The sequence below is a fragment of the Zerene cesonia genome, chromosome 1 (genome assembly GCF_012273895.1).
Source record: "Zerene cesonia ecotype Mississippi chromosome 1, Zerene_cesonia_1.1, whole genome shotgun sequence".
Lineage (NCBI taxonomy): Eukaryota > Metazoa > Arthropoda > Insecta > Lepidoptera > Pieridae > Zerene > Zerene cesonia.
Window position 1 is genome coordinate 7,892,585 of NC_052102.1, and position 14,977 is coordinate 7,907,561.

Below are 14,977 nucleotides of genomic sequence, written 5' to 3' on the forward strand. Positions count from 1 at the left end.
GACAGATTCGAAATTCAAATGTAATATTTTTTTATAATTAAGTGTAACAGTATTTATGGCCAGACTAAGTATAGAGGGTGAATCTCGAAAAGGGCAACATTATCTAAAACAAAGACCAAGGAAAGCCCAAAACCACATACTTTTATATAACGAATAGTGGATATAAAATTGTTTGTATCTCCATTAAATTTATCCTTGAAAATAATATTTGGTACCATTTTTCAAGGGTTTAATCATTGTTAAGGTTTACTTCAATGATACCTTTTTGATTATTTCTTGTTCATTGCACTGTTCTTTTCGTGGGAGGGGATTTTTTTGTTAATTTGTACCGAGATTACATGACACTAATAGGCTTGATGATAAGCTAAAAAAAACAATTTTCTCAGTCGAAATGCTACCAATCGTCGAATTCGAAACATTAGTCGAATATTAGCACTTAGTGTTAAGAAAATAAAAACTTCTCACCAACCTTGATACATCAAATAAGAGGAAGGCAAGCATCAGGGACATGTGGTATATTACACAATGCCACCCTGTATATATATTATACACTCATACACTCATAGTTATATTAAAAATAATTGTTAATGTGGTAGAAAATATCATCTCAAATCGTAAATGCATAGTTGGATACATTTTTAACAAGTTCACTCATAAATAGTTCACATAACAATATATATCTAATATTAGTGGCCTGAAAATAACAACTGGTTGGCTACGAATAGGTTCTTGTATAATATGATATTATAGAATAATTTACATTTAAATATACAAATACGCTACGATTTGAGAACCATTATTTTAGGAAAGACAGTTAAAAGAGGTTTGATTAAAAGGTCGAGGGCGAGGATACAACATCGCTTTAAAACATTTTTTTATTACTCTTTATATTATCTTGGTCACTATAGGTACCAATCAGAACTTCAATCAGAGCTTCGGTTTGTAGTTTCTAAGGCATCAACTCGCCCTAGTTAAGATTAGGTAACGTTAATCTACCGTTGAAGCCTAAGCCCTGATATGATGTTATTTGCACGGAGTAGAAGATGTAGACTCATGGTAATTAAATAAAGTTTCAAAGAACTAAAAAACTAAATAGTCTCATATACTCTTATACAGGGTATATGTAAGGAAATTATTGAATCCTGGCGATCTTAATCAAGGTACTTAGGCATGAAACTATTGTATTATCACCGATCCTGGATAAGTATACCTTGTTTAAATAAAGTCTTTCTGTTTATAGTGGATCAAAAGCACATGCAAACGTATGCAGTGGCGGATTTACCAGCAGGCTGAGTAGGCTCGAGCCTAGGGCAGCCGATTTTGGGGGCGGCAAATTTGGGGAATGAATTTTTTTATTTTTTTTTCACCTCATAGAAATCAAAAAGATTTTTTTATGACGGTTTTCAGCTGATGCCTGCAACGAATTTTGTCGATGACTTTTCTCTCTCGCTTGTCATTACACATTTCGGGAGTATCAAACTTCCACTTGCATTTTAAAAATAATGTATGAAATGACAATTGTTGAGGCAAGGGCGGCAAAAACTATTCAGCCTATACCCTGAAAATTTGTAAATCCGCCACTGAACGTATGAAGAAACAAACATACAAGTGTACCTAATAAAGGCGTGTTAAAAAGATGCGGTTGACATTTAGCTCACTGCTTAATTCTGAAAATTGATCCAGTTACCCCCTTTCGTAACACGTGCTACCGTCGAGCGAAATAAAATTATGAAGACATTTGAATATAAACAGATTGTAGAAATAGTACGCTCCATTAAAATTTATTTATAATGCTTTTTATGTAGTAAACATTACAATTTAAGAATCGTTAACTACTAAAGTGTACAATATATTTTGCGGAAACAATTTTAATAGAAACAGCTTTTGATGAGGTCCTGTGTAATGTTACGATGTAATTCTGTTCACTTGTATTTATTGTATTGTCCGTTAAATATACACACCACTATTTTTTCATTCAATTTCATAAAATTTACACGCAATGGGAGTGATGACAACGAAATGAGTACAGATTATTTTTAGTTATTTCCGTGAAAAATGTTATTTTGAAGACAAAGCGAGCATTGCATTTAGTGCATTTGGGAATCGTTTCATCCTTCTAAAAGTGGAATACAAATGTTTCTATTTTATTTATTTGTTCCTGAGGATTCATTTAAAAATGTACATAAATGAAATATATATTTCAACTTCCCCCATTTCTATTATTTATATTTTATACGTACGTGTGTATAAAGATTAAAACTTAAATATCATGCATTTGGAGAACCTTAAAGAAACAAGCGAGTACTTCGTAACCTTTAGATACCGCAGTAAATCATTATCCGTTCAGTCGCTCAAATCCGTTCACAATACTAATTTATCGACTTCATACGGTCTTTAGAGGCTTACCGTCGTCCGGTGGCTTGTTAGCCGTGAAGTCTCTGAAGCCTCGCCAACTGACAGTGTAGCGGCCGCTCCTTCTCACCATCATCACCACAGATCACCAAGACAACGCGTGGCCCGGGCCCTAAAGCGGAGTTAGGCACGTTCGTGCGTCACGCGGGCACCGTCAGCTGTCTGCGAGCGGCACGTCACACCGCCGCCCGCCTTCGCGCCTGCGCACTACGCTTTGCCGCTATCCAAGTGATGTACAATGAGTTGTCGATATGAACTACGCTTGACTTTATAATTTGTGCTTTGTTAGCGATAAGACTTTTTCATTTCCAACTTGCTGCATTCTAATTATCAATCTATTGATTCCTTCTAATAATATACTTTAAATTATGTGTCTATATATTTAGGATTGTTAAGTTTGTGAAGTAAATATTAATCAGTGATACTGATAGTGTAATATAACTTATTAGTAATCACTTATTACACATCCTCCTAAAGTAGAAGATATGAAATAAATAATATGTTTGAATAAATATATGGTATATATGGTTATTGTGGACCTGTATGATCGGAAATCGAATAGTACACTTTTGCTTATGAAATCTAATATTTTTTTAGTTTATTTTGCGTTATACCTATATGAAATAGGAAAATAGGAAAAACGTATCATCACACTAATATCTATTATAAATGTGAAACTTAGTTTGTTTGGATGTTTGACGGTCAATCATGCTGAAACTACTGACGGATTTTGATGAAATTTGGTATACAGACAGGGTATGAGCTGACTTGGGTGAAAGGATACTTTTTATACCGATTAAACGTGTGTTAAAATAGTAATCTTGATATCCGGGCGGAGCCGCGACGGGCGAGTCTAGTTTACTATATATCTATGGATTTAATATTCGTATTAGTCAAAAGAGAAATAGTTAAAAACAAATGACTTTTTTTTTACAAACATGTTTTATAATACGAGAGCTGAGGGCGAATTATCATGACTGTCATCTTTTCACCAAGGGATACAAACTTTATCAAAGCGTCTTAATTTTTTTAAGCGTTATATATCTACTCTGTATTCCATTTAACATATCTTATATTAAGTTACTACACATACGTATTGAGTGAAGTAGAACACATCTCTAACCAATAAAGACGATAATTTATCGACAACGTCAAGCCACACTGCGCCTCTGCGCGTGCCGCCCGCCCAATCTTATTATTATATTTCGCTATACACTCTTCTCTTTACGTTCTGACGCTTATATCCGACCCGAACGCTTGCAGATAAAGCGTATCCATATTTAACATTCACTATACTCTATAATTTCACACATCGATGCGTATTATGACCCTTGATTAGATACTTATTCACCTGTAAACTTATGAACTGACATATGGATTATAAGTAGTAAAATTATATCGCTAAAAAAGACAACTATTCGCCTACAATGTAATTATAATTACATATACCGAACGATGTTTGTAAATTTTATGCTAGAATACTAATTTGGCACTAACATGTGCCCGCTGCGGTTTTCATATATCGAAAGTGTAAGTACCTAGTTCAAAAATAGCAATAAACATTGAAACGGTAAATTTTAATATATCTTTCAACCATCATGATATACCTCCAAACTATTGGAACATAAAATAAGTAAACATAAAAAGTAAACCACATAAAACGTTACGAGGTGACTATAAAATTGCGTGCCACTCTTGGCGAAATATACTCCGGTGTTACTTTTAGATTGATTTCATATGTTATCGAGCATATGATGACATAAATAGCTGATATATCTATTATTTTGCTCAAGTAATAAGGTCAGAATTTAAAAATAAATAAGAATAGATAATTCGTGTTATCTATAATTTTATGTGCAAACACGTGAACGGGAGACACAAATATGACCTTTTCTGACATTTATTACCCTGAAAAATTTAAGGCAATTATCAAAAACATAACATTTTCTTGCTTATAAAATGTATGAGAATAATACATGCATTGAGTCATATAGTTATTTATTATGTGTCTATACGTATAATAAATGTATCTAGTTATGTAATGTCCTTCTGAACAGTTACATTGTTACAGACTACAGCCATGAAAATCAATTAAAAAGCTTTCATCTTACATATTATTTAGCAGTTAGCCACACATGAAAATCAAACTGTTTAACTGGACTAATAAAATACACCATATATTATTGCTATTTTATACATCGCATTTCAAATCGTGTTATTTTTAAAGTTTGAATGAAAACATGCATCCTTTTTTAAATCTTAGTATTTAAGCAGGACTCAGGACTGCATCAGTAAGTCTTTTTATTAAGATTGTTAATGTTTTCTCACAGAAATAATTCTGTATAAAAGTTATAATTAAAGTTTATTTATGATCTTTTACATAATTACTAGATTAAAATAAAGTAAATAACTTGTTCCGGGTCATCAAACTTGGCAGGCTATTATTATACTCTTAGGCACATATTTGTAGATATTCATATTATGGTATCTTAATTATATTTTGTTGTTATACGTACATTGTGAGTAAAGTATGATATATTTATAATAATGCAGTCTTTTATGATAAGTAATTTGGAAAATCCGAAAGGGAGGCTACTCTACTTTCCTTGGTATTTTGCGAAGAGAAAAACCCATGGAAGCAAACATTAAAAAACTACATACACATTGATTCAGTACAATTATAATGATTATCGTAATTCATAAGTGACCTAATAATTAATTTTTAAATAACCGCTACGTGTAAATACGTTTGAAATAGTGACGCATGACGATCTTTTAAGAGGAGAAAACACCCTCGCTCTGACACGTGTATCTAATAACACTAAGACTAAACACATAAAACTTTTCCGCACTGGTTATAAAATATTGATGAAGTTATATTTTCCTCACAATAAGGATACTTTTTTCCAATCTCTCTGGGTTTTAAAATTAGGTATGGTAACGACTATCGCGCAAGCATGACCTAAAACGATACTTTTGGAATGTTTCTTTTTTTTCTATATATTTGAATATTTAATTACGCATGTCCCAAATTTATTTTGCAAGTATTTGTAATCTGTAGTTGTAGTGTTCATAATCACCGGGTCATGATTTATTGGTTAATTTGCTCAAAGATAACGATGGGCACGTCAAGAGCTATTTTAAGAAAATTGAGTACCGATGTGTATACACTTCGATATAGACAAACCCCGACAAAAATATTTATGTTTGATGTACCTGGGTTTCATACCAACTATATTCTAATGTCACAACATATGCCATACAAAATTGAAATATTGAACTTTGATCCATCATCGAACCAAATTACTATTTAGTAATCTGTGATCGGACACTCAAACATACAATTATGTTCCATTAAATAAACATATTATGTCTTTAACGAATACATTTTGAATTTTAAGTCCGTAACAATCTAATTAACTGAAATCAAACAGTATTTATTCATACAAAATAAATTATCTTGTATGTATGTATGTATTTTAAAGCAAAAGTGTGCGTTTAATGACAGAATGCTGTTCACCCTAAATTGGTTTAGATCCGTTAAACGTCTCTATTTATGTTCGATATAACGAACTTAAATAAAGTTTAATTTTGTGATAAGTAATCGTCAGTTTGCGTATTAGTCGCGTGCTCGTTACTGATAAGACAGGTTACTCTTATAAATGAGCTTGCGAGATGTCATTTGTCACAGTGTGTATCGTGTAAATGTGCCGAAGGCGTTTCTTACACACGCTCAAAATAAAGTAGTGAATTAGTTTAAAAAATGCCGTGGACAAGTACTAACAGGTAAATTAACAATATGCAATGTATTTTTGACAAATTTGACGGTACATTTTGATATGTGAAAGTTAAAGATTTTACTAGTATAAACATATATTTTTTTTAATGAGAACGATATTTTAGTTGAACTTCATTTCGTATAATTTCTACGTGAAATTGTAAAAATATAAAACAAAGTAATGTGGACCTAATTGGATCATAATATTACCACAGGAAAATATGTAGTAATCTCATTATTATAAAAGTAAAGTTAAGAGTAATTATAGTTTAAACTATTTGATTTTTCAGAATTTATGCGAAACCTAACTCGAGTTCGGGTGAAGGTATTCCATCATTGCCAGCCAGTGGCGCCACAGCGGCGGCCACCGCTGCAGCTGACACTGGTGGACGCTTTGAACTCAGTGACCATGGATATGGAAAAAGCTCAGTAAAATTACTTCACGTACACAGAGATGGTGATATTCATTCCATAAGAGAATTCGAAGTTTCCACAGAACTTAAACTCACTTCAGAATCGGCATATATCGTTGGCGACAATAAGGAAGTTGTCGCCACTGACTCTCAGAAGAATACAGTTTACGTTCTCGCTAAAAAGCATGGCATAAAAACTCCTGAAGAGTTCGGTGCTGTGGTTGTGAATCATTTTCTTTATACGTATAGGCAAGTTGTAGAAGCCAAGTGCCATGTAACAGAATATCCCTGGGAGAGACTACAGGCTGGTGCGCCTCATAACCATGCTTTCATATTTTCACCAATTGCGACGAGATGGTGTGAAGTTTCACAGGCTAGACATGGTGAGATTAAATAAAAAGTGATTTGAATATATTCGAATCAGAAGTATTACTTATGACGTTAAATACTGAACCAATTTTATTAATATTTTATTTTAATGGCAGAGGCGGTAAAAGTGAAATCTGGCTTAAGTGGTCTACGAGTATTGAAGACTACTCAGTCAGCATTTGTGGACTTCGTTCAAGATGAATATACAACACTTTCCGATGCCGCAGAGAGAATATTCAGGTTGGTGCATATTTCGAACGTATTGATTGAAAAAATAAAAACGTTTTCTTTCCAGTGTACTCACTAACTTTACCATTAATAATTTATTAAAAGATACATCAAATAATGTAAGAATAATTGAATGGTGATTTTAACTCATTATGAAAATGAAGATAATTCTGGCCATATCTTAAACCAATTAGGAATGCCTAAACATTGTTTTGATTTTTTTACCAATTTTTACAGTACCGTTGTTGAAGCAGAATGGACCTATGATAACATGAGAACAGCAGACTTTGACAACGCATGGTTGACAGTCAAAGATGCGATCCTGGACAAATTCGCCGGACCTCCGGACGTTGGCATATACTCTCCCTCAGTACAACACACGCTGTATCAAGCCGAGAAAACTGTTTTAGAAAAAGTGTCTGAGGTATGTATTAAGTCATTATTTCTCACATTTTTTTAAATTTAGGTAATCTTTCTCGCTACATACATTTCGAATATAGTTTTATTTCTTCACTCTTGAGTCTAGACTTTGACAATTATAACGAAATTAAGTACTAAGATCTTATATAAAACAAAAAGTATATTGTACAGACGGAAAATGTCGTTAACAATAAAGTATGTTTAAAATTCGCCTAATTGGCACATCAATTATCTTAAATACATATAAAATCCGTTATATTTTTCACAAACAAAAGATTACACGTTCTCATTTCACAGTAAATTACATATTTGTTTACTTATTGGTCATATGACTCTAGTATCAAAAATAAATTGTTGACCATAAATTCATCTTATCGACATTAAACAACAAATCAATGTACAACATGAATATATTAATATGGCGCGTGCTGTGATAAACTTTGATAAGTAAACACTTATTAGTGTAATAGCTTTGAGTTTATAATATTTCTGATGAGAACGTAATTGGCGGTATTTAATTTTTTTATTGAAAATTTATATAAATAATATATATGTAGTTAAAAAAATTAAATTTGTATCTAATTATTATTACTGATACTTTTCAATGCTTTGCTTAAATTAATTGAACTAAACGCTTACAAAATACGTTACATAACATTGTTTACAATAAGGTAAAAAAACGCTCACGAAAATATTTTTTTTTTTTTTTAATACTGACGAATATCTATCGCCAATTTTATCAGTTTTGTGATGCAAACAAAACAAACTACGTATGAATCAAAGGTTATCATCAAATGCGATCGATGAACGCAAATTCATTATCGTCTAAAAACATGTGCATGGACTGTGGAGTTACAAAAATAGTAACTGGTACTTAATTTTTATGACCACGCTCGTTAACACATTACGAATATCGTTAAATTACCTTAAATTCATCACGCAATTAAGCAATCATTTAATTTGAATGTCATTAATGGAGCCACTTATCATTTAATTTTTTCTTACAGATAACATGGATAAGAATGACTATGCCCAATAAACATTATCTAAATATCGACGTTTCGAAATTCCCCGCCAACGTGACGAAGGGAGACCCCCGCCATTACATCTACCAACCTATAGACAAGCCCGCAGGCCTTATCTACGCGCAGCTACGCCGTAGACCGAAGAGTCACTTGTGACACTAATATTGATATAGGCTTTATTTGAATTTACAAAATGTGCTTGTAAATGATTCTTATTTTCATTTTTACGCTGCTGGAGATCTATAAGTACTGAAAGTAGTGTCATGAAAATGTATAATTACGAAATATTCTCTGTTTTCGGCAAAAATATTTGTCAGAAAATCTTAAAGATATTTATTTCTTGTTTTTTGTCGTAGCATTGTTATATTTCCGCTGTAATAAGCATATTACTATCAAACGATTAATATAAATAGAACTAAAATAAAACATTAATATCTAGTCAAGGTTCTTAAACATTCAAGATATAAATATAATAAATTGGCTTTTAAGAAGTAATATATCGTTTAATTTTTTTCCTTAAGTGAGATGTTTTGCCCACGCACTTTTGTCACACTGTAATAAAGTTACAACACACATACTTCAACTTACATAGGTCATTGCGTTATGGAGTGATATAAAAATCTTGTTAGTTACCACTTAAGAACGGCTGATCCGATTCCAATAATTTTTGGTTTATTGAATTTTATCTTTACTTGCATTAAGGGATGGTTAAAAGTTTGAAAAATTCTAAAAATATAATTCACGGGAGGAACGGGGCCACTAAAAGCTACTTAAGAAATAAATTCACCGTATCGGGTGTACAAATTTTATTTTTCTAGAAATATGACATACTCATTACTATTAACATATTTTATTGCATAACCAAAAATACAATCACAAAATAAAGTAAAATTAACACATTGTACGCTTACACTATATTGAATATTCAGAGCTGACATTTATTTATAAACGCTTTGTGCCTATGATCTTATCCGCCAGAGCATACAATTCATCTACAGTCTGAAAATAAGAAAAATATAATTAAATCATATATTCATATCAAAACTGGTATAAAATTGTATACACAACAAACAAAATTTTAAACATGTCAGTTTCAACAATACCATACATACTAAAAACTTATATTGACTGAAGAACTTTCGCGAAAAAACATGAAAAAGAAAATTTATAAGAAAGTTTTACTGTCGAGTGATAGGTTAATCATCTCATTTTGGTATCAGTCTACTACAAGGTTATTAGTCTATATTAACCTTGGTTTGAATTGTTAATACGTTCAACACAAACAATAATAAAACAATCGAAAACAAACTTGTAATTTCATTTTATAAAGCATGTACACAAACTCGATTTTTCTTGTAAAGCGCTACTGGATTATTGAGTTCATAATGGGAATGTTTGATATGTTACGACACCGTTTGTATCGTCTGCGACATCTTTTTCTACTAATATTATAAATGCGAAAGTTTGTAAGGATGTGTGTGTGTTTGTTTCACGCAAAAAATACTAAACCGATTGCAATGATATTTGGTACGTAGACAGCTGGACAACTGGAATAACATATAGGCAACTTTTATCCCGATATTCTTACGGGATGAACGCGGGTGAAATCGCGTGGCGCAGCTAGGATGTACATAATGTTGTGTAGAACTATAACAAAAACAATAATAACCCCCTTACAATTTATCTATTCAATCAATAAATAAATAGCTTAGCTCTGGAATTTCTCTTTTTAATTTCTTCAATTAATTTAGCTAAGTAAAAAAATAAATTGAATAGTTGTTAAAGTTAATTTGCGTTATGACAAAAAAAAAAACAACCAATTTTTTACACAAACCATTTTTAAAGAAAATTCAAAAAATGAGGAAATAAGCATAATATTATGTATAGATAGGGCATAGTCAAAGTTCACTTGAATGATCAGCTTGGCTTTCAATGCAAGTCATACACGAGTATTATATGTATCACATTGCTTATCAGTCTGTGTAACTATTTAAGGGTCATGATGGACTGGGCAAAATCTAGTTCAATCCAGTTCGACACAAGCCGTCTATAGGTCTGATATAACATAGGTGATCCGGATTGAAATCGACTATGCATTCAACAATTACTAGGGTCTTGATATGGTTATATCAACCAGACTTAATAGCCGCATGAGTTCATCCAGATTGTTCTATCAATTGTTTTGGTTCTACTGTAAGCAATAAAACGTGTTTACGTTGTCTGGGTTTTACATTTTGGCATGCACTAAGTGTCTTCTTTACAGAGCCGTTAGACATTTTTAATGCAGTTAAATCACAAGCTTCACCATTAACTTTATTTATATCTCGTAAATAGTTTCATAAACTTTTAAATGCTTTGAATAATTTTGATATTGATAGATGGTATCGAAACAAGAAAACAGTAATTATTTAAATAAGTGCATATTATTTAGAAATTAAAAACTTTTTAAAGGATTTTAAACGCGATTTATCCATTATATTATTAACCCGACGTTTCGAACACTACAGCGAGCGTGGTCACTCGCGTAAAATCAAACACAAGAAAATACTAAGTACATATTATATAAATTATAAGTTTTTCATGCAATTTGTCTAATATTTTTCAATATAATTCTCAGGTATTCGAGATATTACTTTAATTTTTTAACCGTATTCATGTTAATATGAAGGTGATTGTATGGTTAAGCAATTATAAGAAAGTACATACCGTAAGGCTCTTCAACGTTTTGACATCGTTCGTCTCGTATTTGAGTAGGGCAAATTGCTCGTCAGTGAAGCGCACTCCTTTCTCGATGTCAGCCTGTTTGAGTTCCTCCAATTCTTCATGACACTTTGCGAGCAGCTGTTCAGCGCTTAATTGTTCATTTTCTTCTTCTGCTACCTCAGCCTCCGCTTCTTCCTCAAGAGCCTGGAGACAAAATATAAGGCGTTTATTATCAATATTTATATATTTAAATGTATTTATTTATATCCTTAAAAGCAATAACAATACATGATTTTTATACATATGTAAGAAATATTATATGTAGTTAGTTTAAATACACTTCAACTCTCCATATTAGTAAGATAGATTTGAAGCAGTCTCTTATAATTTAGCATAGTAGTTGCAGATGGTTTTTATCTTGATGATTGATAATCAATGTTCAGAGAAAAGAATACATAATATCTTCAAATATTGTTATTATACACGTTGCATAGTTAATTTAGTGCAAGTGAACTGAGAACTACACATCTCTTACTGACTATGAATAATATTATATAATATAATGCGAGTCATACAAAGTTATCTCAGAATCCCATTTGCGTAGAGTTAAATGTTTCTGAGCAGTAAAGGACAAAGGTTACAATATTGGAAATATCGAGATTAAATAGTGGTGACATAAAAGAAACATATCACTTACTTGGTCTAATTTCTGTGAGGCTTTAAGTTTCCTGTAGTAAGCATCAGCACGCTTCTTAGACGCCTTAGCGACCTCCCTGTTGACCATCCTCCAGAATACGAAGACAGGATGGTTATATAACTCAGGAGGACATTCCTTGAGCGGTGTCTTTCCAACAAGGATGAGACGCTTCAATCGCTCCATTTCATCGAGCTGTAAGTCAAAAAATGAGGTTATATAGGTTTCGACATATTTTTCATATTTTTGAAAATGGTAAGATGAGTATTCTATTTAAACGTCCTATTCTCTTCTATTTCTATTAAATCGCACTTACGACTCTACTAGATATCCTTTTATTGAGATTTTCTTCATTAACTGCACGGATTCTTTCTTCCAATTCAGTCATGTAGCTCTTGTCTGTGAGCCGCACCAGGTTCGAGCCCATATGCTTTTCCAAGCGGGCCCGGACATGAGGATGCGCGAAGCTGTTAGACAGTGTTAGTAACGACAATTATCGAATTACGATTAATGACATCTAACAAGACAGCAAATGATGGTTATGGTCGTTTAATTGGAATTATAAATACGGAGAAATTAATTACTTAATACGGTTTATTATTCGATAGAAGCCTTATATTTACGCGGCTCTTTCTCTGAACTTGATCTAACAAACAATAAATAAAATATTATTTGTATTCAGTAGCATTTTTTAGATTTATTATTTATTATTGTTGGAGCATAACAAAATGTGAAGAGTTTTTTTGCCTACAATACGACATACTTAACCCCATTAGCATCTAACATACACTGAGGTACAAACTTACCGCTGAGGTCGTTCCAATTTTTGGCCGTTCGTTTTGAATACAAACTAGAAACAGCACCGCTGCCGAAACTCAACGTCTGGCTCTTTCGCCGTAAAGTTTTAGTACTTTTGACGCCCGTGTCATAGATGAGACCTTTGCCGTGCTATACGATGGCCCTGGCACGGTATGGCACGACCCCAGCCAACACATCATGTTCAAATTCGCGTCTAAGGAAGCGTTTATACCCGATTGCTTTCTTTGATAAAGCAATAGCTGTACACCATTTTACGACCGTTATCAGGAAATGAAAATTAATGGAGTGCTATTATTGAATTCGCAAGTGAAACCTATAAAACATCGCGAAATATGTTTATACAATTCGTTTCAGAAAGTTTTGTATTCAAATGCTTCTTGATTTAGTGATTTATTGCATTTTATAAGGTACTATTTGAAATAGGAGCATATTTGAAAAATCCGAGAATCGATAATTATATAATTTTATGAAATTAATCGATAATATATTATACAGTTAAATATAGTAACATTAATAGTGTTGAAAAGATTTGAAACAAGTGTGCAAAGAGTAGGGTCTTCCAAACATTTATATTTTTCTGATAGAATCATTTCTTTTGGCTCTGAGTACAAACCTTTAGGTTTCGTGACAAAACGCTTTGCAAAGAGTCATACATGACATAGTAATGAGCACTTGTGAGATTTATGCATAATTGAGCTTTGACTTTCAATTGTAGTATTTGTGAATTCCAATCTAGTTCGAGGACTTTGAATAGCTATGAAGCATAGTTCTGTATCAGAGATGTACTTATTCTGTTCACTTCAATGTGTAACAATTGTTTTGAGATTATTCATATTCACTCTTCCCATAAACAAGTATGGTCATCAGCCCTTACATATTTCCTCTGCAGGGAAACCAGGGTTTATACGAGTACGTTAATTAATTGACTATATAGTAAGTCAATACAAAAATTAAAAAAAATTAAGATAAATGTATGAAACAAAACTTTTAAAATTTAAATTTCTTAAAAGAACTATGCAAGATACGAAATCAAAAATCTAGGGAAATAAGTAATATTATAAGAAGCATTTACTCGAAATAAATGCGTCGTTAACTTCATTATTATACAATTTCGCTCTGACATTGTCAGTACGATTTATAAAATATTGCTGTAATTGTAATGGGCAGTAGAATTTAATTTAACCGTTTTAATTAAGAGAATAATTGTGGGGGGTTTTTTGCCGAGCAGTGGAGCAGAATAAGCTAAATAAAAAAAACAAGTATATAGTTTTACTTAAAAATAATTAGTTAGAATTTTATGTCTTATGTACCTATTTACTTCATTCCCATAAATTTATTATTATAAATGACTTGCCCATTTCTTCAAAGATGCGATTAATTATTGTCAGTTCCAATATTTTGTTATAGGTATTGTACGCTTTTAGATTTATTTTTTACGTAAATTTTTCACTATTCATAAGCCTTATAATGTATACACCCTTAACTAGCAACCCGACCACCATTACCATCTACAGGCGCGCGTTCGTTTAAAACTATGTTTTCATAGACACAATACCATCATTAACGGAGCGGTATATACCGGCCGTGCGAAGCTAAGAATGTAATCATAATGTTTAACAACAATTTTGTTTACGTCGTTCTGTTGTTTATGTTTTTTTTTTTATTCAGGATTCGTTATAAAATAAGTTCTATTCAGCATAGTACACGTGTGGGACACCCTGCTTATAAACAGAACGTTTGAAACACTATTATATAACATAAATCAACGCCAATATTTACACCTTTTTAGATGTCCAAAGTGTTTACCTTCTACGAGTATTTCAAAATTTAAGATAATATTGCATATGTTAAAATTGAAAACAGTTTTATGCTTTTATTATCTCCTTAAAAGATTCGTGTTTGTACTTCAATATAAAACAAATTACGACCTTAGACAACAATAGGTTATCGTTTGGAATTATAGTTAAATATTTTGTTTCCATAGCAGTAACGAATTAACACCGAGTACACTTTAATAACACCTTTATAATATTGCCATTGATAGTCCGGTCAATTTAGACCAAAAAATGAGGGTGAAGTTACATAAAGTCCCAACAAGCTGAATTTCTGTGATGTT

The 14,977-nt window shown here is 32.1% G+C and overlaps 3 protein-coding genes across 4 annotated transcripts in view; 1 reads left to right on the top strand and 2 right to left on the bottom strand.

The window, feature by feature from the left end:
* Positions 1–2,561, bottom strand: part of LOC119839824 (MAGUK p55 subfamily member 6) — a 10,710-nt gene extending 8,149 nt beyond the window's left edge. Inside the window, exon 1 of one of the 2 annotated variants that reach the window (XM_038366279.1) lies at positions 2,407–2,561. In XM_038366279.1, the coding sequence (XP_038222207.1) occupies positions 2,407–2,488 (82 nt within the window). In that variant the 5' untranslated portion in view covers positions 2,489–2,561. The remainder of the gene's footprint in view (positions 1–2,406) is intronic. The other variant, XM_038366362.1, reaches the window with a different exon arrangement.
* A 3,538-nt stretch (positions 2,562–6,099) lies between these two features.
* LOC119829197 (uricase) lies at positions 6,100–9,121 on the top strand. The gene is made up of 5 exons (XM_038351602.1): positions 6,100–6,198; positions 6,481–6,986; positions 7,089–7,212; positions 7,438–7,624; positions 8,628–9,121. Exons 1-5 carry the CDS (start codon positions 6,176–6,178, stop codon positions 8,799–8,801), a joined length of 1,014 nt encoding a protein of 337 aa, XP_038207530.1. The 5' UTR covers positions 6,100–6,175; the 3' UTR covers positions 8,802–9,121.
* A 377-nt stretch (positions 9,122–9,498) lies between these two features.
* LOC119835986 overlaps positions 9,499–14,977 on the bottom strand; it is a 10,308-nt gene continuing 4,829 nt past the window's right edge. The window contains exons 2-5 of the mRNA XM_038361171.1: positions 12,359–12,509; positions 12,046–12,237; positions 11,352–11,552; positions 9,499–9,644 (exon numbers count right to left, since the gene is read on the bottom strand). Coding sequence (XP_038217099.1) covers positions 9,588–9,644; positions 11,352–11,552; positions 12,046–12,237; positions 12,359–12,509 — 601 coding nt within the window. The 3' untranslated portion in view covers positions 9,499–9,587. The remainder of the gene's footprint in view (positions 9,645–11,351; positions 11,553–12,045; positions 12,238–12,358; positions 12,510–14,977) is intronic.